At 35.5% G+C, this 26626-nt stretch overlaps 3 protein-coding genes across 8 annotated transcripts; 1 reads left to right on the top strand and 2 right to left on the bottom strand.

The window, feature by feature from the left end:
- The first annotated feature begins 92 nt into the window (after positions 1-92).
- On the top strand, positions 93-14924 carry LOC109853020 (trehalase-like). The gene is made up of 9 exons (XM_020424713.1): positions 93-419; positions 3679-3795; positions 5838-6139; positions 6698-6876; positions 7041-7222; positions 7629-7875; positions 8177-8417; positions 10370-10569; positions 14072-14924. Exons 1-9 carry the CDS (start codon positions 310-312, stop codon positions 14234-14236), a joined length of 1743 nt encoding a protein of 580 aa, XP_020280302.1. The 5' UTR covers positions 93-309; the 3' UTR covers positions 14237-14924.
- A 2511-nt stretch (positions 14925-17435) lies between these two features.
- Positions 17436-20703, bottom strand: LOC109852418 (B9 domain-containing protein 1). Of its 5 annotated transcripts, none has more exons than XM_020423563.1 (5): positions 20482-20703; positions 20125-20236; positions 19892-20000; positions 18464-18633; positions 17436-17768 (listed from the first exon to the last, which is right to left on the bottom strand). In XM_020423563.1, the coding sequence occupies exons 1-5, from the start codon at positions 20605-20607 to the stop codon at positions 17665-17667; spliced, it is 621 nt and encodes a 206-aa protein (XP_020279152.1). In that variant the 5' UTR covers positions 20608-20703; the 3' UTR covers positions 17436-17664. The 5 variants fall into 5 exon arrangements, 4 of the variants coding, with proteins under 4 accessions (XP_020279152.1, XP_020279162.1, XP_020279170.1 ...); XM_020423573.1 differs by having other exon boundaries at positions 18464-18582; XM_020423581.1 differs by having other exon boundaries at positions 20125-20286; positions 20482-20572.
- A 694-nt stretch (positions 20704-21397) lies between these two features.
- On the bottom strand, positions 21398-26181 carry LOC109852702 (aconitate hydratase, mitochondrial-like). 2 transcript variants are annotated; one of them, XR_002250026.1, is made up of 10 exons: positions 26015-26181; positions 24966-25120; positions 24615-24781; positions 23765-24517; positions 23467-23669; positions 23093-23381; positions 22750-23023; positions 22270-22618; positions 21831-22082; positions 21398-21755 (listed from the first exon to the last, which is right to left on the bottom strand). XR_002250026.1 is itself a non-coding variant. In XM_020424122.1 (9 exons), exons 1-9 carry the CDS (start codon positions 26045-26047, stop codon positions 21942-21944), a joined length of 2364 nt encoding a protein of 787 aa, XP_020279711.1. In that variant the 5' UTR covers positions 26048-26181; the 3' UTR covers positions 21398-21941. The 2 variants fall into 2 exon arrangements, 1 of the variants encoding a protein (XP_020279711.1); XM_020424122.1 differs by having other exon boundaries at positions 21398-22082.
- Between the last annotated feature and the right edge of the window lie 445 nt (positions 26182-26626).

Below are 26626 nucleotides of genomic sequence, written 5' to 3'. Positions count from 1 at the left end.
AATCAGCAACCAATCAGGGGAAAGCGCCCACTCGCTGGACACGGTGTTATCGACAAGCGTGCGCGCGCGCGTGTACATACATACGACGCAGAGAGATATAACCGATCGCTAGTTGCGCGCTCGGTTATAGCGCTCGAGACCACGTCTACGAGGGCGAGAACTTGGCCGATTTTTCTCTGACGTCGATCACGCGCGCGCTCATCCGATCGATCAGCTTTTCGATCGGTGCGGATATCGACTTGACATTGTCACACACGCGCACGCGATCGACGTCCAAGAGTTTACCCGCGTTGGCTTCGAACAGCGAACATGGCCGTTGCGGTTTTGATCATCTCTCTCACGATTGCCTTGAGCAATGCAGCCTCGATCAGATATATCACCGATACCACCTCCTCGGGACCGAGAGATCTCTGTGATAGGTGAGTGAAAGTGCACCAACGAGTTTTGCGAGAAGCAAGACCGAGATAATCTCTTCCTCTTTTCAATTGAAGGTCAAGTTTACGAACTCTGTTCGTTTATCCAGCTTTATATTCATTTATCAGAATGCTGACTTTTTTAAAAAATGAAATGTAATACGACGTGTTCTATTGTTTTCTCTCTCTCTTTTTTTTTATTCTGCATAGCTCTAAGAGCAATATCTTTTGATGTCAAATAACGTCATCTGGAATAAGTTAGGTTGGAATAAGTTTTGACTTTGTCAAAAATTATAAACTTAAGTATTAAATTATACAGTTTACATTAATTACATTAATTACAAAGTTTAGAAAACTTTAATTTTACAATTACAAACTTTTTGATTTTCACTTTCTTCTAAGTATCCATATAACGGTCAAATAAGAAGAAAGAAAAAATTTTATCGTGTTTATCAAAATATAATCGAGAGTACAGACAAAAGTAATAAATTCTGTGACAATAGAAAGCCAATTCAAGTCTAAATATGGCAATAAAAAATAATAACAATAATCTTTCGGCTTTATTTCAAGACATTGAGAGAGAGCCAGGAATATAGATTTAAAGTATTACAAAACGAAGTTTGAGAATTGAATCAAAATAAATATATATGTATATATTCATTAGTCAGTAATTAAAATACAGTTGACCAACAAATATACTTGAAATTGTAAAACAACACACTACAATTGATATGCAAAATAAAAATCGACATACAATTAGTCGAATTTTGTACTGTGTATGTTGTTAAGTTATTTTTTCCATTACATTTAGCAATCGGATTGAAGTTCCTATTGAAAGAATTTATTTAAAAAAATTTAAATAAAGAAAGCAACAAGAGAAAAGGTTAAAATTTGATAAATTCTCGCAAGAAAATCTTGATACAATTGAGGTTTACATAGGTCACTAGTTCGACAGTATCCTTTGACACTCACAATGAGCGTTTGAAACTTTCGCCATTGTTTTGAAGACACAGTTGTGACTGCTCATTGAAATACTTACCGCATAGTAGAGAAGATAACTTTTTAAGGCACGGTTACTTTTCTCTTGTATTTTTAACTGCGTGACATTTGCACACAGAGACTTTCAAAGAATAAAAAGCAAAAAAAAAAAAAAAAAATCAATAAGTTATACGTTGTAACATTCTTGTGTATAGAGATATTATTGAACAAACGGAAGACAACATACACAGTATTAATGTTGACTTTATCGAGCGAGACTCATCGATGCTCTCATTAGATGGCGATTAAGGAATTTAAGTCGAACGGCGATTTAATACGCTACACAGTCATGTTAATGCCAATGGATAAATAGTTTTTTGAACATGCCGTTTTGAGAGAGGCATCAATATTCTGTCTAACATATGAATATAGTAATGAGCGCATAGATACAAATTTATAAATGTATTATGATGTAATATGTACGCACTTCTGTTCTTCACATATATATAATAATTTACAATTTTTATAATTGCTCACTATCAGATAAAACCGATCATCTGCAACATCGGAAATTTTGTGAGCAATGTGATATCGACTTATCTGATAGTAACGCGCATTAACGCGTTTATATTGCTCTTTTTCTCTTCCTCTCTTTTATTAGAAGTTAGGTTGAAATTATTGATAAAGTGTTTCTGCGTAATCAATTTGCTGACACCGTGTTTGCTTGATCGACATTATATATTAATCGCACATTTATACTTTGATATCGCAATTATTATGTTCTTCCCACATACATTTACACGTATTCACTTAGATTGTTTGAACATAAATTTGTTATACTTACGTCTAATTGGGCAAGTGAGACTGTCAAACAGCTATCTTCGACGTCGCGTCGCGCGAAAAAGACGTTTATCATATTTACTGGAAATCAATGAAACATACATATAACACGAAAAAGGTTGCGAGAGTAATTTCCTATTCTGCTTTTGATACATGCAACTTTTCTTGCGTCCTGATTTTATGCGCCGTCAGTTTCACGAAAGAGGTTTGCATCGCGTCGGCGGCGTTGACGTGACTGTCAAGGGGAAAAATAAAGCTCTCGTCCAAGTTTCACTTAAAGCTGTCATCTCGGTCAAACTTAGCTAGTATGCTTGACAGACTCTTCGTCTATAAACACACACACATACACACACACACACACACGGGCGTGCACACATCATTGGAAAATATCGACATTCCATATGTGAAAGAAAAACCAATTAATTGAGAAAATTTATCGTAAAGTATTCGTAAAAGGGTAGAACTCGTGAAAGGGTAGAACCGTAACCGGCCTTAACGGGAAATTTTTTAATTATTGACTGCACTGATGATGTAACTTTCAAGTTTTGATTCTTTATCGAAAGAATATTCGCGTTTGCAGTATATTTAAAATACTAATAAAAGTGCATTTTGTATATATTTAAATGTATGTATGCACATTTTTCCAGTTTCAATTTTGAAGTAATGAATTAAATATCTTTATCATTAAGTCTCAACTGAAGCTAAATTAAAATATAAAATAAGGATATAGGTACTTTAATATAAAATATCACATGTAAAGTTTCACATGCCTCTTACGCTTTTTTATTTAATTTATGCTTGTATAAACGATGTGTATTTTACTACATACATAAATGAATACGAGTCTACAAAAACCAAATGTAGCATGCGAAGTCATTTGAACGTAATAGCAGTAAAGTTATTTTCATGTTAATGAAGTATATCACACACATGGACGGGAGCGTCTGTGTCACGTGCACATTTTCGTTAAACGCGATTTGATTATTTATTTTATCTCGGTCTACTTGAGCAAAAACTTAATTTGAATTTGAATTTTGCAATAAATAATACTATCGTTTTTAATTTAAATACGAAATGATATTTGGTATCTAGAACATGTTGAGTATGTTTTCGAAAATTTAATAAAAGTGATGTGATGAATGTTCTTAATTTACTAATATCTCTGCAATCGTTGAGAGAGAAAGAGAGAGGGAGAAAGAGAGAGAGAGAGAGACGTTGCAACATGCGTAAGTTAAATTCAGCACAAATCTGATAATTTAATTTATCGGAATATATACATAGATCACGTAATCATTCACAAAGTACAAATATTGTTGTACAAATATTGAGTTGTTAGTCTCACGTAAGTACTACATTAAAATCTATTTTGGGCTGTTTATTTATATATATATATATATATCGTTTTTCGATTTAACGTGATACAATTGGCTCATAAATTGATTTTCAGCAAAGTTTATTGTGAAGGACCACTATTGAAGACGGTACAACTTTCTGGGATTTTTAACGACAGCAAAACCTTCGTGGATCTTTACCAACTTCATGATCCGAATGTAACTCTTGACAAGTAAGTTGATACGCGTCTGTTTTATAGAAGTAATTTAAAAACATTAACACAAAGTTCTACGTTGCATCTCTCCTCTTTTCATAAAGAATATCATAGAAAGTTGTATATAATAAGTTAGAAATGGTTTTCTTTTTTCTTAAATTACATATATCTTTTACATTACATAAAGTAATAAAAAAACATGTAGTTTTATAATATTAAAAAATTATATAACAATTGTTATACTATTAAAAAACACAAAAAGAAAACACTTCTCTTCTATTTTTTTTTACATCAAAATATAATATTTTCTTCAGTCACAATCACGAGATGACCCACTTCGTGGTACAAATAGAATCGTTCCGGGATTTGGAAACATAGTTTCGAGATGTGTTTTCGAGATCAATAATTTTGCGCGCAGTTGGTGTTCGATTTCCCAGTCGTAAACAATGTCATTTGGATTGAAAGAGCGCGAGGGTGTCGCTTTAGGTCTCCATCGCACGGAGCATAATCAAATTCCGCGGTCGCCCATGAGAAGATTTTAATCGTGTCAGGATTTGCTGAGAGCAAATACGCGTTGCTTCGCTCCCTAAAAGTAAATGCACATGTGTTGTAAACTACGCGGAAAAGCATTTGTAATTAAAACCGGAAATTAACTTGACTATATTAATACTTTAACTTAACTATATTAATACTTTACAAAAGTACGCGTACACGATGTGCATTCGTAGCGAAAGCGGAAATTAACTCGAATTATTAATCATTTCGCTTTTACATCTGATTATTGAAAATTTAGATTTGTTTCCGATTAACTTGGATTCGGAGAAAGAGATATGTTTTGCGGACATGTCACTTTGTGTTTCTCACGCTTTCTCTTATTTAGAATTATTTGTTGTTATATACTGTTGAAACAAATAAATAATAAAACAGTATAAAGAAGCAAACAAGATTAGACATATTTTTTTTATTATTTTGCTTTTTTGTGAATTATTGTTTCTTAGACAGGCAATTTATTTTTATATTTAGATGAAGAAGAACACATCTACGTCGTGTGTAATATTGACAAATGAGCATCAGAATTGTCGGTGATTATTTAATGAATGTTTTGTTGACCACCCTTATAAGATCCAGAAGATTACGTTAAATTACTTCTCATAAAGAGATATTTATAGGTTTCGAGGTTACACGTTTGCTCTCATTCGATTTGCTCTACGGGATTTCTTTCTACAGCGGAGGATTACGTTTTGGATTGAACTATCCGATCTTATCATGAATACAGTAACACCGATAATGAGCAGAACACGAGTAGTGTATTGGAATTACCTCGAATGTGTACGTAACTGTTTGAGATTATTGGATTCGCATTTGTTCCCGCACAGATGGGTTACGTAATCCTCCTGATCTTGTAACATTCTTTGCATTATACGTGCACGGTGTCGCGAATTGTGGGGAAAAAAAGTCAAATCCTTTTTTTATCTTTATTTTTTTATACAACTGTAGAATGTATAAATACTGATTAAAAAAAAACAAAAAAAAACAATATTAATTCAAACAAATACACATTTCCTTCAAAATACATTTTATTATATGAAAATCGCAAAACTCGGAGCATTGAATTAACAAAATATCAAAGATCTGTTATCGCAAACTGTTATCATAAATAATATTGTATTACGAGATAACGCTTGTACGATAAATGATAAATGTCGTTGTATGGCAAACAAAATCTACATCGATACAAAATTCAATAGCTATATTTAAACGAACAAGTTTTAAAATTTATTTTTATCAACTATAATATCCATACATAAATATACTACAAAACATGAAAAAAAAAAAGATGAAGAAAAACAAGCTATTTATTCCTTCTTCATTCCTTTCACACATGAAAAAAAAAAAATGAGTTGCAAGTTACATTATGTTATCAATTTACCCAAGATATGAAGTTTGAATGTAGTTTGAACAGAAGTTTGAACATAGTTTAACTTTAACCACAAACGTGTCAATTCACCGTGGACGGTCACAATAAAAGCAAACATTAATTTTGATACGCTTTGTCTTAGCTTTAATGCTTTCATGAAGGCTACCAACAATTCACCTAATCGCACCGCGGTAGCCGTATTTGTCAAAGAGAACTTTGCTATGCAAGATGAGTTGGAGAACGCCACGTTGTCGGATTGGAAGGAAAATCCCGCCATTCTGAAAACCATTCAGGATCCTGGGTTTCGCGAGTGGGCAAAAAATTTGAATAATATTTGGAAGAATTTAGCGAGAAAAATAAAAACTGACGTGGTCATCAATCCTCAACGGCACAGCTTGATTTACGTGAATAACACATTTATTATTCCTGGAGGGCGATTTAAAGGTGATTGTTTATCGGAGCAAAGCTCTGTGTGTGTGTTGTGTGAGTGTGTGTGACACGTTACATTCTTTTATTCTCTTGAATTTTGATAGCGTCTATACAATTTACACACAAACTACCAGAACTTTAAACTTCGCGAACTTTGAAAGTTGTTGTGCTTGTAAAAACAAGTATTGACTCGAAGAGTTTACTATGACACTTTGCGACTACTTGCGTGTTCTTATATATTTTCGTGCAGCTAGCAAGAAAAAGTGTACGTATTTTTATGTATTTACCACGAGAGAAACTCACACGGAGCGGCACTAATTTTTGTATTTGTTGTATATATATATGCGCGTATCTCATAAACTCTCTCTTTTTGTACAAAGAAGTTCAAAAAGAGATAAATTCGTTTTTCGAGATGAAATGCAGTTTTCTGGTTTAATTTGAAAAGTCTTGCTCTCTTTCGTTCTATTTCACATGTGTTTTATTTTTTATTACGTAAGAAAGTAAAACATTTGATATTAAAAGAGAAATTAAAGGAAAAATTCATACGTGACAAAATTACATTTTTTGCTACAGAGTTTTATTATTGGGATAGTTATTGGATAATCGAAGGTCTGTTACTGTGTGAGATGCACGAAACCGTTAAGGGAATGATCGAGAACTTCCTCTCCATGGTGGAGAGATACGGTTTCATTCCGAACGGCGGCAGAGTTTACTACCTTTCGCGAAGTCAACCGCCCTTATTAATACCAATGGTACGTATCTTTTTTTTTTTTTTTTTTGGTTGGCTCAACCAACCTCCTTTCGTTTTTTGCTCCGTGTTTCTTCTGAGCTTCTTCGAAACTAATTTCTTCTCCTTTGAACAATTTCTTGAGAAATTTGGAGAATCTCTTTTGCTTTTAATAAAAATGTCTTCCAGGTCGCGAAGTACTATGAATTTACGAATGATATCGACTTTGTGAGGAAAAATATAGCGACTCTCGAGAAGGAGTTTGATTACTGGCACAACAACAAGACGATAAATGTAATAAAAAATGGCAAAACTTACAAAATGGCGCGTTATGTGGCAAACAGTAATGGGCCTCGTCCAGAAAGTTACAAGTGAGTCTCTCTGATATCAATACTAATATAGTTGAAAAATATTTATTTAATAAATGCGCACCAGTGAAAGATGTTCAGAAATAGAAGATAAAAATTTCCCTAACGATTCACATTATTTAGACACGATCGCACGTTCTCGCAAAAGAGATTCTGCTTTTAAAGAAAGTCACGTGTTCCACTTTATGTATCTTTTTACCTTGAGTTAATTGCGCGCATTTAGTTTCTTTGGTTTCTAAAATGAAAGGATTGCGATAATGATTTATCATCAATTTGCTTTTTGCGCGGGGTGTGTTTCCTTTTGTGTCAGCCATCCGACACAGAAAGAGAGAGGGGAAAAGCCCTCCATCATCGTGTTAATTATAAAGGACTAACGCGCGTAAGAACGAACGTGTACGTCTTCTCACAGGGAAGATTATCGGTTGGCGCAGCAACTGCCGGAGCAGAAACAAGAACCGCTTTACAACGATTTGAAAGCAGCGGCGGAGAGCGGTTGGGACTTCTCTTATAGATGGTGCATAAAAAGCAACAAAAACGCCAGTCTTAGTCTCCTCAACGTTTCCACAAGCGATATCATACCCGTCGAACTGAACGCGATATTGCAGCAAAACTCTGAGATACTTGCCAACTTTCACGCGATTCTAGGTAACAAAGAGGTAAGCTCTTCGTTAAATTGTTCTGTTTAGATCGATCACGATCTATTACAAATATTACCGGTAAAGCTGCGTTTATTACTGGCGCGTGCGCGCGCGAGTGGGAGAAATGATATAATTTCATAAATGAAAGTATTAATCGAATAATCGATAGTGTTAATCGTATTAGATAACAGAGTGAAAGGGTGAGTATAATGTCATTATGTCGCACATCAAATTGCTCGTTATTGATTGCGTTATACGGACGCCACGATATTACATTCACCGTCTCGTCGTTGCTATTTTCCTCTTTCCTCATTTTCAGAAAGTCCGACGTTATATCAAGATAGCCCAGGAGTATCAAGCTGCCATCGATAACGTTCTGTGGAACGACAAAGAGGGAATCTGGCTTGATTATGACACAAAAAACGAACAGTCTAGAAACTCGTTTTATCCTTCAAATTTGTCACCTCTGTACACGGGAAGCTACAATAACAACAAGAGGAGTTATTACGCGCAGGCAGCTATTCGTTATATTCACGTGAACAAAATCGACTTGTTTTACGGTGAGAGTATTTTTTCTATTACTTATCCGTATCGATGGTTTTCACGCTCATCTATTTTCTCCGCGTTGCAAAAAGATATTTCGTTCGTGTTTTCTTTCTCTCTTACATATATATTGTGTATCTCAAATACGATACGTATTCCTGCGCGTTTTTTTCTTTTTTTTTTACGTTTTATATAATTGTTTGATGCATGTTTGCTCGCGCGAGCTTTGCAGAGATCGCGAGGAAGAACAACGTCTCTCTTGGATTTTTCTTGCGACGCGACAAGTATTTTTTTTTCCGAAAGATTTATCTTATTATCGCTTGTAATTCGACATCGGAACTTTTGCCTCGGAATTGTTTCGTGCTGTTTGTTTCATATCGGCAGATCAAAAACAGTCTCGAGTTTTTTTTCTTTGATAAGTCAAAATAGATGGGATAAAAATGACCGAAAGTCGTGGGAAACTAAAGATACGATGACGGAGAGTTCACAATCGATAACGCGCTTGGCGAACACAGCGCGACGGCATGTATGAGTTAATTCATAAACTTCCGTCTTTCTATGTTTTCGCACTTCCCATTTCTATCGTTTTTCTTTTATTCTTTTCTAAAGTCGTCAAAGTTGGTTTATCTTCAAATTTCTACGTCTGTTGGTTTCGAGTTGTATAAAAACACACACTGATTTTCTTGTCGAGTGAGCTGGTTTTTTTTTTTTTTTTTTTATAGAAAGTATTGCATTTTGTTTTGTGTGTAAACGTCGAAACATTATATTGTCAACTTTTGTATTTATAATAACGAACTCGTTTCGATTACGTTTGCGAATGACGTGTCATTATTTCGTAATATTGGTATAACAGAGAAGAGGCATGTGTAAACGAGAGCATATCAGAGAGGTCATAGTGAAATATCGCTATTCATCGATGACCGGATTAGTCGCGTTGCACGCGTATTGAGAAAATTGAACGGCCGCTAGAAAATAACTCTCAATCGGATCGCGGCTGCCATTGACAGTGACTCGTGAAAATCCTAGCAAAATGAGTTCTCGCGAATAAATGCCGTTATTACTTTCTTCTCTGCGTGCATGTGAGCACTTCCCTTCTCGCTAATATTGACTTAAATATCGCCAAGTATTTTCAATATTTGTCTGCAGAAACTATATATATTTTATAACATTCTTGTCTTCAAACTTATCGAGAAAGTTGACTTCGAGGTTTTACTTAAAGTAAAACCTAATGGATTCGTATTATTGTGAGCTAATGTAAAGAAAAAACAAATTGGTTGAAAATTACGTAACGAATGACGGAAACCGTTTTAATAAGAAATGTCAATTTGTGTCACATCTAAGTAAAGTTATGAAAGCATCCGGGAATAACATTGAAATTAAAATGAGACTAAGTTAATTAAAATTTAATACAAAACTTTTAATAAAAAAAGTTAATTAAATTTTTTTTAGAAAATAAAAACTTTTTCGTATAATTTTGATTCGTTGAAAAATGTATTAATTCCAAGTGACATTTTCAAAGTGAACTTTTACTTGTCCAATTACCGACGTATAGAAATCATACAAACTTTTATATTTCCCACAGTCGAGAGATATTTCTTAATAATTTTTGTCGTATATTCAAAAGGATAAGAATGTTAAAAGGATAAAATATATCGCAATTGTGTATGTAAATATATATGTCGAATAATTCTTTCAAAAGAAGACTTTTTTACGATATTTCTGTACAAAAAAAAAAAAAAAAAAAAACAAAAGATGAAAGAGATGAATTGACAAGCAAATTATTCATGTGACAAAAAATTAGTACTCAAATATACGATAGATGTTGCGACTCTTTGGAGAAGATCTTCGTTATCTTTGCGCTATAAATTTTATTACTCTCATTATTTCTTCTCTCGAGTTTGTCTCGAATGAAAGAATAATTGTGAGAAACGGTAATGTGAGAAACAAAGTATTTCGTGTTTCATTGCAGGTGGCACGCCAACCTCGGTCAACTACACCGGCGAACAATGGGACTATCCTAACGCGTGGCCACCGTTGCAGTCGTTCGTGATAGTCGGCCTCTACAGAACCAATGTGCTAGCAGCGAGAGAGCTGGCTCGATCGTTAGCTACCAGATGGCTCAGATCGAATTACATTGGTTACGATGAGTACGGAAAGATGTTCGAGAAGGTAAGTTGGTTGCTTTTTTTTTTCGACCAATCCTGTTTGTTCGCAAAAAACACAGTTCTGTTGACCGGAAAAAATGACGGGGGCGTTCTGTATGCTGAGAAGCTTCGACAGATTTTCTATATGATCTGTCAAAGTCATTGGAATATCCTCCCCGGAATAGCGGGGACTTTGACAAATCCTCTTCGAGCTTAAAAAAAAAAAAAAAAAAAAGAAGTCTTTGTGATAAAATTTGCTTCAATGATAATTTTGTAAAAATAACATTTTTTTATTTATTTGTATATATGTCAGTATTTGTATGATACACAAATATAATCAATATTTAGCTAGCATATCGAAAATATTTGATGCATTACACAAAGGAGATATCCTTATTTAATATCACAGTAAACATTCTCGTTTAGACGACGCTTGCGGCGTCTTTTCGTCGCATTTTTGCGCCGATATAATATGAAAACCCAATGAAGTATGTATGTCGGCTCTCAGATTTCTAGCGGTATATGAGGGACGATGTATAGAGTCGCGTCTAATGCGCCTTGAGACTCTGACCTCACTCTCGTCCTTTTTCCCTCGTCGTTCCGTGTATGTGCTACCCTACTCTATTGGGACATAGAAACGAACGGGAGAAACAGCCTCGGGAGAAAGCCTTCGGGAAATACGTCCGGTGTAAGACTGTCTCTAATCCGTCTTGTTTTGTTTCGCCACCCTTCGATCTCGGAGAGAGGAGAATTCAAGATGTTTTAGTGCGCACACGAGAACATTGAGATTAGCAATACAGACATGTAACGAAAGAAAAATATTTGCACGGTTTTTATTTCTCCGAGAAAAACATGTTGATGAAACATTCATTCGTATTAAAAAGGAAATATTTGTTTGTATAATAATAGAACAGCGCACTAGTTAAAAAAAAAAAAAAAGGGGAAATGAAAAGTTTTGCTTCTAGAAATTGTGTTGTGTGCATTTTTTAAATGACATTATATAATACTCGAGATAAAAATATCTTTGTTTGAAAAGATAAATATGTGTGTATGCGCGCGCGCATCTGATGAGACGACAAACACAGCGTGCTTAAGCTATATTTTAATAAATTTCGCTGGAATTTACTTTAGAGCGACCAAGTTTAGTACACAATATAATTATGAACGTTAAGAGGACGGAGACAAAATTCACGGCACGTTTCCAAACTGAACTTAGCACGAATCACGTTGTGTTGATACCAGAGGTATCAGTAACGAGTTTTCGCAGGAAATAGCCGGTCCATCTTCGTGAGCAAACATGCTCGATCGATTCAATCAAGGCTTTTTTCGCCCGCTGCGTCTTGAGAAAGAACGAAAGTATTCTCTGTTCCGATCGAGTAAATTCTACGCGCTGGCACAAATTGAAATAATATTCCTCGCGAATTTATAAAATAACTTGATTTTTCCTTTCACGTCAACGAGCTTGAGATAACGTAATAACAAAGTCTCCGAATAACAAATGCGACATTTATTTTTCTTCGGGACACTTTTTTAAATTTCATATTTTTGTTTGTAACCGTCATCGCGCATATCGAAATTAACGCGCAATAAAAGCGCGAGAAAAATCACGCGTATCTATTTCTGTAGTGGAATAATTGAACGTCACTTTGAAGCAAACTCGACGTGCCTCCATATTTTCCTTCGCATTATTTTCATAATAAACTCAAGCTTATAATAAATCAAACGCAAACCGTCTCTCTGACTAATGAATTAACAAGCTATTGTAACAAACTGCAAAACGAGACATGTGTTGTTGCACAACAGAAATTATTTTTGTCGGAAATTTCTTTTACGATCATTTGCTAAATAAAAGTGAGCTATAAAAAAAAAAAAAAAAAAAAACAAACAAACTCGCGCTACGACACTCTCTTTTCAAACTTGCTTTATCAAACGTAAGTCGGTTGACATGCAAAGGAACTCATTTATTCAAAAGTACACCGTGGAAAAGAAATTACGTTATTTGCTTTTTCCTTTCTCTCTAATGTAGTAATCTAATATAATTGCAGCGCGCGACCGGGTCCAGAATATTAAACGTTAAGTTTTATAAAGCACATCGGCGAGACGGGTTTTTCGTTTTAAATTTTACACAAACGAAGGTAATTTATTCAGTTAATTTCTCCTCGTTCGTTGTGTTCGTCGTGTTATGTTTATCGCGAATATTAAATAGATTCTGTGCAGCTTGAAATATTCTATGCATTTACAATAGTTTTTCTCTCTCTCTACCACGGTGGTGCTCGCGCGTCGAACATTTCTTTCCCTTTTATAACGCTCTTTGCAGCTCATCTGCGAGTGTGTGTACATAGATACGTACGTACCTACCCCTCTCGAGTGAAGGAATCGATTTACCGGTTTTTTTCTTTTTTTTTGTATTAGGCATCTCTTTTTATAACCGAGAACACGCAACAAACTTGCAGGAGGCCAATATACCGACAAAAGAAGAAAAGTTTTGCGTTTTGAATTTGGATTTAATTAACTGTTGTTGAATTGCATCTGTGATAAAAGTCACTTCGCGCCACTCGCACATGAAACTACGTGTTCACCTATAAGGTCACCTTTGTTCTCGTCAGAATTGTATATTCCTCTCGTACGCGGCCGAATGAGAATAGTGGCACTTTCAAAAATCGCATTGTCCCGAACAAAGGAAAGAATACGCCATGATACAACGCGCGCGATGTAGAGTACCCTTTTATTGTCTCATTCGGCATCCTGCACACCGCGCGCCATACGAAAGAACCGAGAAATAACAAGAACATTTTTTCCTCTATCCATCTGGTTTTGTAAATATATCGCTTTCAAGTCGGAAATTGTTATAACAACGTGTGTCGACCGCAAACCTGTAATGTGTGACGACGCGATCATTTATCATCGATATGACGCTAATGAGAATAAATATGTCAATATACTTTCAATTTAGCCACGATTGATGTATGTACTCCCACCTCGAATTCTCTAAATGTATTGTGTTGCGTTCGATGGCACGTGTAAATCCGATCACACGCTAGTAAATTTTACTTAAAAATTAATCAACGAAAAATGCAATATATAATATTTCGTACACTTGCGATATTTAAATTCGCTGAAAAGTCTGTCTCAAATTGGCCGTAAGTTTTTTTTTTGTGTTCGTATATTTTACATTTTCTCAATTAATTGTGCTTCTTGAGAAGAAACCAAGATCTTCCAGACTTAGACAAACTTATTTCGTACGCTCGGAAAAAAAAAGTAATGCTCATTCCGTACGAAGCGACCACATGGATTAAAATGCAAAACCGTCGTTTAAGTTCGAGCGATGGAAGTTCATCCAAGTTCTCTCTCGATCGAGGCGAAATTAGATTTCCTCTCGGGATAAACATTCCAACGGGAGAATTAACTTGCCGCCACGGAAGGGAATGTTTGCGATCCAAAATGTCTTGATTACTTTTGCGCGATGATTTGTTTGGTAATTATGAGTATATATGAATACTTGGAGTAATAAGTCTCCCCAATTTCAGTACAACGCTTTACATCCCGGTGAGAGTGGCGGTGGTGGCGAATACAACGTTCAAGAAGGTTTCGGCTGGACGAATGGTATCGTTTTCGAGCTTCTCAGTTTCTTCCCCGATGTGCAATCTTTCAGCGAACATAATGATGATGATAATAATATTTATTCTAGATAATGTATGTGAACAAACATATCTAGCTAATTGATTACGAACGGACGTGAAAACTGATATACGTTAAAATGATTTTAACTCAAACTTGAATCTTTTCTGTTTTTGTTAAAAATATTTGTTATCTCGATACGACGCGGTATATATTTGCATATATGTGTCTTTCATATTCAAATCGTGAATATATATATATATATGTACATTTTTACGGTATTAAAAACTAAATTTTCCTACTATGTCAATATTGATTTTTACTTTGCAAACATCTATCGACAATTTTTTATGAACTAACTGGATAAAAATAATCTGCGCAAAAATCAATTGTGAATTCGAATTGTGAAAATCGAACATTATTTCGAATTGACAAGTTTGGCTGAAACTTTTCTTTTTGATCAAACTTTTGTTTTTAAATATATATAATGATAGTTTACATTATTATAAATTAAAAAAACTTATCTGAATGACGACGTTTAAAAACACGGAAACGTATCATAATATATGTATATATACATATAAAGAGACACACATATATGTATATTGCAAAATACAATACAGTTAAAGAAAGAGAGAGAGAGAGAGAGAAAAAAAAATAAGTTAAATTTTGTAACGAATCTAGTCCACAAGAAAACATCAGGGCAGCGTAAATATTCACTGTATATTCTCGATTTAAGTACGTGATGTCATAGGAATCAGATAATGTAAAAGGGTTGTAGCTAACAAGAAAATATATTTTTACTGTTAGCGGATGATATGTATCACATTAACTGAAGCCGAAATGTCGAATACCTATTGATATGCGATCGCAGATGGGTACTTGTATCGGTATTGGATTGACACAAATTGTGGAATTTTACGTTACAATCGTTAAATATCGAATTCTATTTCAATTTCTTTCACTTGTTGCGCGTAATGTCAACTATAAAAAAAAATTCTTTTCTTTAAAACAAGTTTAAACATAGCTATAAAATAGCTAAAAAATTTCTGTAAACATATAATTGGTTAACTTTACATTTTAAGTTATAATAAATTATTACTCTCTCGCAATAAACTATATTGTTGTTTAGATTTAATTACACATATATGTTGCTAGTAATATATGTTGCTTATAAATATATTAAAACATATTGTTTTATCTTTATCTAGTGTATCATAGTAAAAATTATTAATTTGTTAATTATATTATTTGTGTGTATTAAAAACACATTGAGTGATTGTATTCAATTGTTAAACAAATATATAAGTAACATGCATGAGATTTCTGTTGTGTAAATATGTTTACTTTTTGTTTAGTGAGAAAGAAAGAGAGAAGAATGGAAAAACAACACGTGACTAAAGTTACGTGACAAAGAAAAGAGTAAAAAAGAAAATATTATACATATACATATAATATATATAATATACATATATTATAGATAATATTCTATATCTATATATAATACACACACACATATACACATACATATATATATATATATACCGTAATCACGTGACCGAGGTCAGTGCCCCGCCAAGGCCGCGCGGCCGAGGTCAGTGACCCCGCCAAGGCCGCGCGGCCGAGGTCAGTGACCCCNCCCAAGGTCGCGCGGCCGAGTTCAGTGACCCCGTCAAGGCCGCGCGGCCGAGGTCAGTGACCCCGCCAAGGCCGCGCGGCCGAGGTCAGTGACCCCGCCAAGGCCGCGCGGCCGAGGTCAATGACCCCGTCAAGGCCGCGCGGCCGAGGTCAGTGACATTACTGTAGTATGTATATAATACATATAATACAATATAAAGTATAATATTATAAATATATAATAAATTATATGTATAATATGTATTATTTAATGTTATATATAATATAAATTACAGTCACGTTATTTTCACGTGTTGTTTTTCTACTCTTTTCTATCACGTGATTTTAGTTACGTTTTTAATTTTCTCTACATATACGACGAACTGTCTCAAAATCGCTTTTCATTATTTACTCTCTCGATCTTACCGATTCGATTCGACTCGATCAACCAACCAACCAATCGGCAACGCGGAAAAGAGGCAACAATAGATGCAATACATTCGGCTCCAAAACGCGCACTTCTCGGTCCAAATGACTTTTTTTATATAGGAGACATTTTAATATTGCAACTATGTGCATACATACATAACACTATTCAAAAAATGCATTGCGATGTATGTTTTACCTGATTGATAGCATTGCACGTGGGATTCGGACATCGAACTCCACTTCGTGACACAAGTGAGAAAGCGGCAATAATGAGATCCTTCCATTGCTATTTATTGCTCGCTTATTTCGCGACTTGTATATTTACGATATGGCTCGTATAGTTTGCAGTACTTTCCATTCTGGCTACCTTTAACGCTCAACGACGCTCGTAAAACGCGGCGACGTCGTCTTCGAGCACTCTAGCTGACAATCCAGCTGGCGAATATAATCGTAGTGTGCCGTCGCCGCCGCTGCCGCGATGCATCTAGATTAGAACTATCAGCATGAGATATTTCTCCGGAATTTTTACGTCGTGCATTATTAAAACATTATCAACGCATCTCTAACCGGTCACAAATCAATTATTCCGCGTACGAGGATTACTTTTTAGTTATGGCTTTTTGGATCGGTCGCGTGCAACTTTTAATTACGACAGCGCGTATGCGGTTACATTCCATACGTAACGTATTTCACGCATAAATATAATTAATGTGTGTATTATTATTATATTTCCAACTATATATTTACAAATTATTTACAAATGTACAATATATTTGCTCGGCGAGATCGTATATTGAATATCGATATACATGTTATAGTGATTTAATTTTTTTTACGATTCGTTTTTTCGCGCATCGGCCAAAGTGCAATGTATTCACACCGCCCGTTCGATAAAATCTCGAAGATCGCAATATTCAGCGAATATGTAAAACGGTTGCTTCGGTCAGCTGTAATGGTGCGAAAAATCGAAGGCTGCTACAGATAGCTTTTCCGACACGCGAAACGGCAAGATATTTTCACCTAAACGACAGTTTTAATCTTCTTTTGAACTCCGGAGAGTCCAACACTATTATCTGTTTCTTCGTCGCGCTCGTCGCGACCGTCACGTCACCGGGCGTACTGAGACATCCGGAATCATCTCACGGATTAAAGCCACGTAAAATTTAATAAGTCCTTCGCGAAGGATTAAGTCGCTTTCTCGTTTCTCTTTTACACTGAACGCCCATTAGCGTGGAAATATGATCTTAATTCTCTTATTTCCGCTACGTTGCCAGTGACATCGGAAAAAAGATGAGAAACAGATTGCGTCTGTACAGAAAAAAAAGTCACACTCTGATTATTTTCATCACAATATTATTTATAAAGCGCTTATTTGTACATATGGCCCCGTTCATAATCTTTCTGGTAGAATAATCTTCCTCCAAGCCCGGAGTTTAAGTTTGCGATGACTGCGTTATCATTTCTTCCTGTTCTCACCGTTGTCATAACCCAACTTGAACAAATCCTTCAAAACGACGTTGAACGTTACCGTAACGGCTCCCTCGACTCTCATGCGAGTTACTGCAATATTGCGAAACGCATAACTTGAAGTGAAAACAGTAATAGTAACTGAAGAAATCTTTTACACGCGGAGAAACATTAAATGTAAACTTCAAACGCGTTATTGAATAGCGTCACGTCGTCGGTGATGTCTAACTAATTTTGAAATGCAAGAATCTCTCAGCAATTTCAAACGCTCGCTTTATTCGAACTTTGTATTATTAATGCAAGAAATTATTATTGCAAGAAACTGTATGGAAAGTAATATATATTTGTTTTTAATTATATACTTCAATTTTAATTGATTAATTACTTCTTGCGTACAGAATTTATTTGTCGAACGGAATTAATTATTCTCTTTTTTTTGCTCGATTACGCGCGATTCTGATAATCGTATATTTTTTCAAATATTTTATAACTCGCACAAATACGCGTTATTAGCGCAAGAATATCAGTTACTATGTGACCAGCAAGAAAATTTTTCTAGCCTGTAAAAAAGTCTTTGAAAAAAATGTAAACCTGTAAAGTTTTTGTTTTGCCAACAAAAGTTGATGGAAAAATTAGAGGCTCAACAAATGTTCTCTGCTGGCCACATATAATAGAACAACTTTTTATTCTCCATGCAAGCTATTATAGTTAGTTTCAGCTTGTTGGATGTAATCAATTTAACACCAACACACAGGACTAATGAGAACTGTCTCTGTGCATTTCCTTACGTTCTCTGCCGACGCCGGATGCCAGTATGGCGGGATCAATTAATTCCGGTCTCTTACTAGTTAACCACTCCACGAGTTGCTGCAGTCCCGATGATGACTCCGGTACGTAGATCGACATCCTGCGTGATTTCGAGATTTCGCTAAAATATGCGCGATCAAAGTTGTCTCCCCTACGCTATTTCAAAAGGAACGATATATGCAAAATGATACAGACGCGAAATTACGATTGAACATATCTTCCGCAAGCTTGGCTTTAGAGCATTCGTAAAGATGCGAAAAATATAGTGATCCGTATATCGGACGTTTTACATCATGTAAATCCCGTTTTCCTTACCTTGTTAAATACTACGTTGAAACCGATTAAATACACGGATGACATGTAAGACGCGTGAAATAATATTTTTAACTCGAATATCTATATCTCGTTGTATGATAACAAATTAAAACGTTGCAGTACTTTGAAGCAATAACGTTTAGATCTCTTTATTTTGATAAATAAATGCAAGCTGCCCACTGCTTGACATCATTTATGGTAATATCGTACTTATCTTTTTTTCTTTTTTTTTTTTGTTTCCAAGTATTAATAGCACTATGTTTCTGTTTTATTGCATACGCTTTATGAAAGGTTGTATTGCATACGTCAGAAATATTGTATTTTTCCGAGAAATCGTGTCCGGATTTGATGAAAGCCAGTGCACACAGAGCACAATGTGAAGTGGTGAACAATGTTACATGGAAATAACACCCCATAGTGGATATTTTTTCTCCAATATATATATGCGATACACGCGCGATGCAAACACACAAATGGGACAACTTTTTTTATTTAGACGCACAATGAATGCGTGCGTGTAATTAGTGTAAACTGATGAAAAAACATGTGTAATTCCAAAATTGCGAAATAAGTAAATTATATGTGGCTTAGAACATAAAAAACACAGTGTTGACTGCAACAATATACGAACATGTTCTCTTTAAAATTGAAGGGTTTCCATTTTATAAATTTTACGCGAAAAAAAAAGTGACATTTTGCGGCCATCAAAAATTTAAAATTTATTCCCGCTGGTTGATTGAATAGTTGAATTTGAAGGAGTTTCACAAAAGGTTAAAACAAAAAAACCGAAAAAACAGAAATATCCTATAAATATATGAATAAAAAATGTAGCAAGATCGACCTTTTCCCAACTGTGACATATTTCGCAACAAAGGACAAAAGAGAGAAGAAAGAGAAATAAACGTGCGTATAAAAGAAGAATTTGATAAAAAAATAAACGAAATACACAGACACAAATATATAGGTTTTAGGACCTATTGTTTGAAATTATATATTTCTCGAGTATTTATATATATTCTATGTTTAGATTGTTTGTATTTCCATACGTTTGCTCTGTACTCTTATCCGTGATATGTGAATAATATATTACTCACCTTTTCTCATGATGTCCAGTTTGCAGAGGTAAGTGGCACACTGCGTATCCTCTAATGACGTCATTACCGAAAAAGTCCAGTCCATAAAATGACATAATAAGCTGCGGCCCTACGACAATTGATCTTTTGCTAATTACAAATTAAAAATGTAAAAAGTAATTATACCAAAAACTTATTCACAATGTCTTTTGTTTCACAATGCTTAATAAAAATCGATATCTCTGAGTACTCACAGCCGTGTGGATTTGTGCTCTTGAACGTAATGTCTAAGGGAAAATTCCAAACAACGAGGTTTCGGGGGTCATTGCTGCATTTGCACATTTGCGTCAAACCTTCCTCGATTCCCTGTATGACATTTTAACTTTTGCTATGAATCTTACCGTGTTATTTAATCTCTAAAGTAAAATTTAGTAAAAACATTGTAGTAATCTGAACGTAAGAGAAAATATATACGTGAAAAAGTGCTGACGTCAATATATGTATAATATAGCTGGGAAGTGACCTATATTGTCGAAAAAATTTCTCTGTTTATTACATTTAAAAACTTAATTTTACCTCTTTTGTTTGTTTGTTTATTGTTTTAAACTTACCGATACTACACTCCATTCCGGTCCGAAATGAAAACCGTATTTGCAGTACGCATTATCGACATCATAGAACTCTGAATGTTCGATGGAGCCGGTAACGGAGAGAAAAAATTGACCTTCCACTGACATATTCGTTAAACGGAATTGACGTCGCTTTTTGTTTTAACGTTTGATCAATAATATCTAGATAAATTGCAAACATGCAGCAAAATTGAGACACTTTGACCTTTGTTTACAATATGAAACTGTGCGTTATTGTCATGGAAACGATGCACGCATGTGCATTACGACATAGTTGTGTCAACGCTCTCCTCCTCATAAGCCATTTTCTTTTTTAAAATCTTTCCTTTTTTATATCATATTTTATTATAAAGATTTAAATTAAAAAACTATAAGAAAAATGAGTGTATTTTTACTCTATAAGTAATCACAGATTTTATATTTAATTCTTATGTCTGTTTAGCTACTTCTTCGTCTTCCTCGATTAAATTGTCTCTTCAATAACACACCAGAAAGTTTTTCGCACATGTGTTTTTGCGGAAAGACACAGTTTTAATTTTTTACACATATCACTTTCAAAATAAAAAAGATAAGAGAAGTCAAGTAACCACTTTATTTATTTATCATCTAATACTTTATTTATATTTGTCTCGATGTTCTCGAGACAATACATCTTTCTAAAATCAGTTAACAACTATAGAAAATGTTGATGGCGCTCGCTTGTTCAGTAATTATTATATGTACACATACATATGTAATAATAACGCATCGAGCTGTATATATACAATTCGGAAATGAAGGCATTGACAGCTAAATCGATCTACGTAAGATCGATAACTATATTTTCGAGAATATGTAAGTACTATAGAATAAAGATATAAATCCGATCAGAGTCACTCCGAAGTTGAATACATTTCTCTCTTCTCTCAGGTTTCAACAAATTATACATGTAATTAATAATATATGTAAGAAATTATGCGTATTATTGTCAAGTGGGGAGTGCGCGGAAAATTTACGAATTCTATGTAAAACAAAACTAAAAAATTGTGTGTATCTATAAATATTAACATTTCTAACGCTGCATGTAATTTAATATATACATCTAAAAAGACACTTAAAGTATTGAGATTTTTGGTTGTTATTTGGACATCTGCTGCCATTTGCTTATTCTATGAAGAAAACAAGACGGAGAAGAAAAGGCCGACAGCTGCCACAGCGTGTTACTTAACACACTAGTAACAAAATAGTAACGGATGCTCGAAGTTCCACTCTAAAAACTTCAAACTTGACACAATAAGTACTCAAAAAAAGAAAATCGAAAAAAAAAGAGAAATGTAATGATCATAACATACTCTGATCGGCTCCGCTTCATTCTGCAGTACAAATTTTCTTTCATTTCCGTTTCTCCAAATGCGTTATGTTATAACAATCTAGCTTTTTCGAATGGATATCTGCCATTTAGCTTATCGTCCGCCAGAAATTTCTTTCATGCGATTTAAGGCAGAACCGGCTTTGAACCAGGCAATTTGCTGCTCGTTCATTGTGTGATTTAAGCTGATGGTGTCAACCTTGCCGTCCTTGTGCTTGATTTGCGCCTTTACCGGCTGTGAAGATTACATCATATATATAACGATAAATGGAATTAAAAAAAATCTTCTATATATGTATACAATTTTTTTACTTAAATAGATTATTTCAAAATATTTAATTATAACGTACGGTATCCCATGCTCTTTTAACTTCTAGAAATCTTTTATTATAAATTTTTTTAATAAAATAACCTTCGCATACCTTGCCAGGTGCCAAATCCTTTAATCCGAGAAGACTGATTTTGTCGGAAGGCTGAATTTTGTCATAATCAGCTGGATCAGAGAATGTCAGTGGCAAGAGACCTTGTTTCTTCAAATTTGTCTCATGGATACGAGCGAAACTCTTGACGATGATAGCGCGGCCTCCAAGATGACGTGGTTCCAGGGCAGCGTGTTCCCTGGAAGAACCCTCGCCGTAGTTCTCGTCACCTATTGCGACCCATTTTACATTTTTCTTCTTGTAATCACGCGCAACGTCAGGCACGGCGCCCCATTCATTTGTCAGTTGGTTTCTGATTTTGTTCACCTCGCTATTTTCAGAATTGACGGCGCTAAAAAAACGCAAAAAAAGAAAATTATTTGATGGAAAATGATTTTTTAATTTTTTAATTTTGATTTTTTCTCAAATAGTTGTTTTTGATTATTTGCAAGTGTCATTAATTTGATTGGAGCAACTTCTTACCCAATGAACATGTTGTTGGAAATATTGTCTAGATGTCCCCGATACTTGAGCCATGGACCGGCCGCGGAAATGTGATCCGTGGTACACTTGCCTTTAACTTTGATCAGAATCGTTAAATCTTCCAAATCCTTACCGTCCCATTTATCAAAAGGCTCGAGCAACTGCAATCTTTGGCTTTTCGAATCTACATCGACCTTCACCTTGCTACCGTCTGCGGGTGGTGAATCGTAAGTGTCTACACCGGGATCAAAACCGCGGTTTGGAAGTTCATCACCTGTGAAAAGCACATCATAATTTAGTAAGAGTTTTTATATATCACTTGTAAATTATCATCTCAACTAACCGTAGGGATTGTCCAAGAGGAATTCCTTTCCATCTTTGCCTTTTAACTTGTCTGTGACCGGGTTGAAATCGAGCCGACCGGCAATAGAGAGAGCAGTTACGAGCTCGGGACTGGTAACAAATGCGTGTGTCGCTGGATTTGCGTCGTTTCTACCGGTGAAGTTTCGATTGTACGATGTGACAATCGTATTCTTGTCTCCTTTCTTGATATCTTGACGATCCCATTGGCCAATGCAGGGTCCGCAAGCGTTAGCTAGTACCGTTCCGCCGAACTCACGAAGGGTTTGAGCCTAGAACAAATTAAAATAACAGTAAAAAAAGCATTGTTTTTTATTTCAAAGAACGATGTATTTTGTTAATATTAGGATAACTTACAATTCCGTCGCGCTCTATTGTTGCTCGGATTTGTTCGGATCCAGGTGTGACATTAAACGCGGACTTAGCTTTTAAACCGTGATTTAGAGCCTGCTTGGCGATATTTGCGCATCGACCCATGTCTTCGTAGGAACTATTGGTGCAGGAACCAATGAGACCGACCTTGATCTCGTTTGGCCAACCGTTCTTCTTGGCATTTTCACCTGTAATTACGAGAATATGTATGTAGAATTTTTATAGTGAGAAAATATATGAAAATAAGTTCAAGTTTTCGTTAATCAAATGCTAGTCCGATTACCTAGTTTAGAAATTGGGTGAGCCAAGTCTGGTGTGAAAGGTCCGTTTACATGCGGCTCCAAAGTTGACAGATCTAACTCAATAATCTGATCGTATTTAGCGTTGGAATCGGCTGTAAGTAAACTCTTATTTTGATCGGCAGCCGCGGCAATTTCCGAACGTCCAGTTGCTTTCAGATAATCTTGCATTCTATAATTGTACGGGAAGATCGAAGTGGTAGCTCCGATCTCGGCACCCATGTTGCAAATAGTGGCCATTCCGGTACAGCTGATACTGTCGACACCCGGTCCGTAATACTCGACGATGGCGCCGGTGCCGCCTTTGACGGTGAGAATGCCAGCCACTTTCAGAATGATGTCTTTAGGACTGGTCCAACCTTTGAGTTCACCTGTGAGCTTCACGCCGATGACCTTCGGGCATTTGAGTTCCCACGGAATGTTCGCCATGACATCAACGGCGTCGGCACCACCAACACCAATGCACAGGCAGCCTAAACCACCTCCATTAGGAGTGTGCGAGTCAGTACCGATCATGAGCAGACCCGGAAAAGCGTAGTTCTCCAGGATAATCTGATGAATGATGCCAGAACCGGGATTCCAAAAACCAACGCCATATTTAGCACCTGCCGTTTTTAGGAAATTGTAGACTTCCTTGTTGATATCCTTAGCGCGTTTCAAATCCTTTTCACCGCCGATCTGAGCTTCGATCAAGTGATCGCAATGGATAGTAGAAGGTACAGCAACCTTTGGTAGACCTGAAAGAAAGAAATTTTATCACTTATTGTAATAATTTCGTCGATTTTATCGCGATATTGAAATGACTGATAAGTAATTGAGAAATGTTGACTTTACCGGAACTGATAAATTGCAACATCGCCATTTGCGCAGTAGCATCTTGCATAGCAACACGGTCTGGCCGCAATCGGAGATAACTGGTACCACGAACAATGTCTTGCTTGTTAGGTTCATCAAGATGAGAATAGAGAACTTTTTCGGATAAAGTCAGAGGCCGATTCAATCTGGAAAAGAAACATTATCTCAGTAATATAATTGTAATTTGTACACGAAAAAAATTCAATTCAGGCTTAGGAAAGTTTTCTCTCGCTGATCAATATAGTAACTACTCCCTTTGCTATTTTAACCAAACTTATTTTTCCATACATAGATGTTTTATATTGTACTTAACAAAGTTAAGTAATTTACCTTTTCTTGACTATTTTAAGATTTTCTTGTAGCTTGTCATAAGGTAAATAGCTGCTTGTATCAAATTTCGACATGGCCACCTTCGCAGCAGCAAAACTCAGCGGACTTACGCTGAAGCATCGTTGTTGGATATCTGCCGCTAATGCGGACAGTCTCTATAAAAAAGTAATTAAATTATATAGTTTAAGAAAACATCTGAGACAGTTTTTAAAAAAACATCCGATTTAAAAAAGAAAACTTAACACACACACAAATGAAGTAGACATAAAAGTCATGTGAACGTCAGTCAAGTTGCGTATTTTATAATCTTAATTACGTAATTAAATTTAAGATGAATTTGATGTTTACAACACTGAAATATTCATTTGTCTGAATTGATAAGAAGCGATGTCTGTTTCAAAGAATAACAATGTTTCTTCTGATAACACGCGCTGATAACAAAAATCCGCGCTGATAAAATCCATGAATGTTTTACGACCTTCGCGATTAATTCCAATAACTATTGCGTTATAGTAGATAGGTTTTGTCTTCGAAATGTCTACTTTACTTTGAGTTTGAATTTCTTGTGCTCTTCTCACCTCAAATTCATAGATATTTAACCTTGTCTTTTAAACGTCCTCGAAAAGTGAACGATATATATCACGCAGTTTGACGTACAATTACGTAACAATCTGTGCCATTTCATCTCGCTATAATCCATTTCTTATTTTTTTTGTCTATCCGAATTGTTACGTAATTTATTTACAATTGATCTCGTTATTTACAGAGCATTGACTACTTTGCACTCCCTTCTCCTTCGATGATCGATTGTTCCTTCCATTTGCACTGCTCCGAAAGATCGGAGCAGTGACAGCTTTTCGAGAAGCAACTCCGAAATGTCAATCATTTTGAATTTCGACATACATCAATAAAATATAGCGCAATTACGTGAAAGCATCTTCGGATCCTAAAGGTCAATGAGCATTGACCTCCATGTGAAAAAGAGGGGAGAAGGAAGTGCGAAACGTGTCTGTCTGTAGTGCGCAAAATTTCAGTATCCCTTGTTTTACCTGTGCACGAAGAACCCTTGTGCAATATGACATGATGACTTGTTTCTGCCTCCCGCCAAATGTGCAAACGACGTGTAAGGCGCGTGTTAAAAGACGTGTTAATAATTTTCCCTTATGGCAGCTCTTCTCGAACCGGCCACTACAAGGGAACTGTTGAAGACACGTTATGACACCAGTACTTGATTTTTGCGCCTGCGCATCAAACGACGGATGCTTTTGTATATCGAGCATTCCGACAAAACATCTTACCACATCCACAGTTGGCAGGTATCGAAAATTATATTAATGTCTCACAATGAGAGTAAATAAGCGACGTATAAAATTTTCAAATATAATTGTGACAATGTTAGCAATCATCGTCGCATTAATATTATTGCAAATATATGTAAATAAAACAGCATATTATATGATATGTTCGCAATCTGAAAACAAGCAGGTAGGTGCAGTAACAACGACTTGCTAACTCGGCCAGTTTACAATGAGCGTCACTGAGCGAATGCTGAGCGAGTATAATAAGATAAGACGGTAAGATATATAGGAAGTCAAATAAAAGATATTTATATCCCGCCAATGTTCTTTGATTTTTCTGGCAAAGTCAAGAAGATATATAAA

The sequence above is a fragment of the Pseudomyrmex gracilis genome, unplaced genomic scaffold (genome assembly GCF_002006095.1).
Source record: "Pseudomyrmex gracilis isolate BER0280 unplaced genomic scaffold, ASM200609v1 scaffold_1, whole genome shotgun sequence".
Classification (NCBI taxonomy): Eukaryota; Metazoa; Arthropoda; class Insecta; order Hymenoptera; family Formicidae; genus Pseudomyrmex; species Pseudomyrmex gracilis.
Note: the sequence above shows the minus strand (reverse complement) of the source record. Positions and strands in the feature narration are given on the sequence as shown.

What these genes read in the sequence shown, in the direction of transcription:
- LOC109853020 (XM_020424713.1), top strand. Translation starts at nt 310, where the DNA reads ATGGCCGTTGCGGTTTTGATCATCTCTCTCACGATTGCCTTGAGCAAT. An exon ending in CCTCGTCCAGAAAGTTACAA is followed by an intron (nt 7,223 to 7,628) that starts GTGAGTCTCTCT and finishes GTCTTCTCACAG; the next exon opens with GGAAGATTATCGGTTGGCGC. An exon ending in CGATTCTAGGTAACAAAGAG is followed by an intron (nt 7,876 to 8,176) that starts GTAAGCTCTTCG and finishes CCTCATTTTCAG; the next exon opens with AAAGTCCGACGTTATATCAA.
- LOC109852418 (XM_020423563.1), bottom strand. Translation starts at nt 20,607, where the DNA reads ATGTCAGTGGAAGGTCAATTTTTTCTCTCCGTTACCGGCTCCATCGAA. An exon ending in GAGCACAAATCCACACGGCT is followed by an intron (nt 20,001 to 20,124) that starts GTGAGTACTCAG and finishes CAATTGTCGTAG; the next exon opens with GGCCGCAGCTTATTATGTCA. An exon ending in ACTGGACATCATGAGAAAAG is followed by an intron (nt 18,634 to 19,891) that starts GTGAGTAATATA and finishes GAAATAGCGTAG; the next exon opens with GGGAGACAACTTTGATCGCG.
- LOC109852702 (XM_020424122.1), bottom strand. Translation starts at nt 26,047, where the DNA reads ATGTCATATTGCACAAGGGTTCTTCGTGCACAG. An exon ending in GTTGCAATTTATCAGTTCCG is followed by an intron (nt 24,518 to 24,614) that starts GTAAAGTCAACA and finishes TCTTTCTTTCAG; the next exon opens with GTCTACCAAAGGTTGCTGTA. An exon ending in TCCAACAACATGTTCATTGG is followed by an intron (nt 22,619 to 22,749) that starts GTAAGAAGTTGC and finishes GCGTTTTTTTAG; the next exon opens with CGCCGTCAATTCTGAAAATA.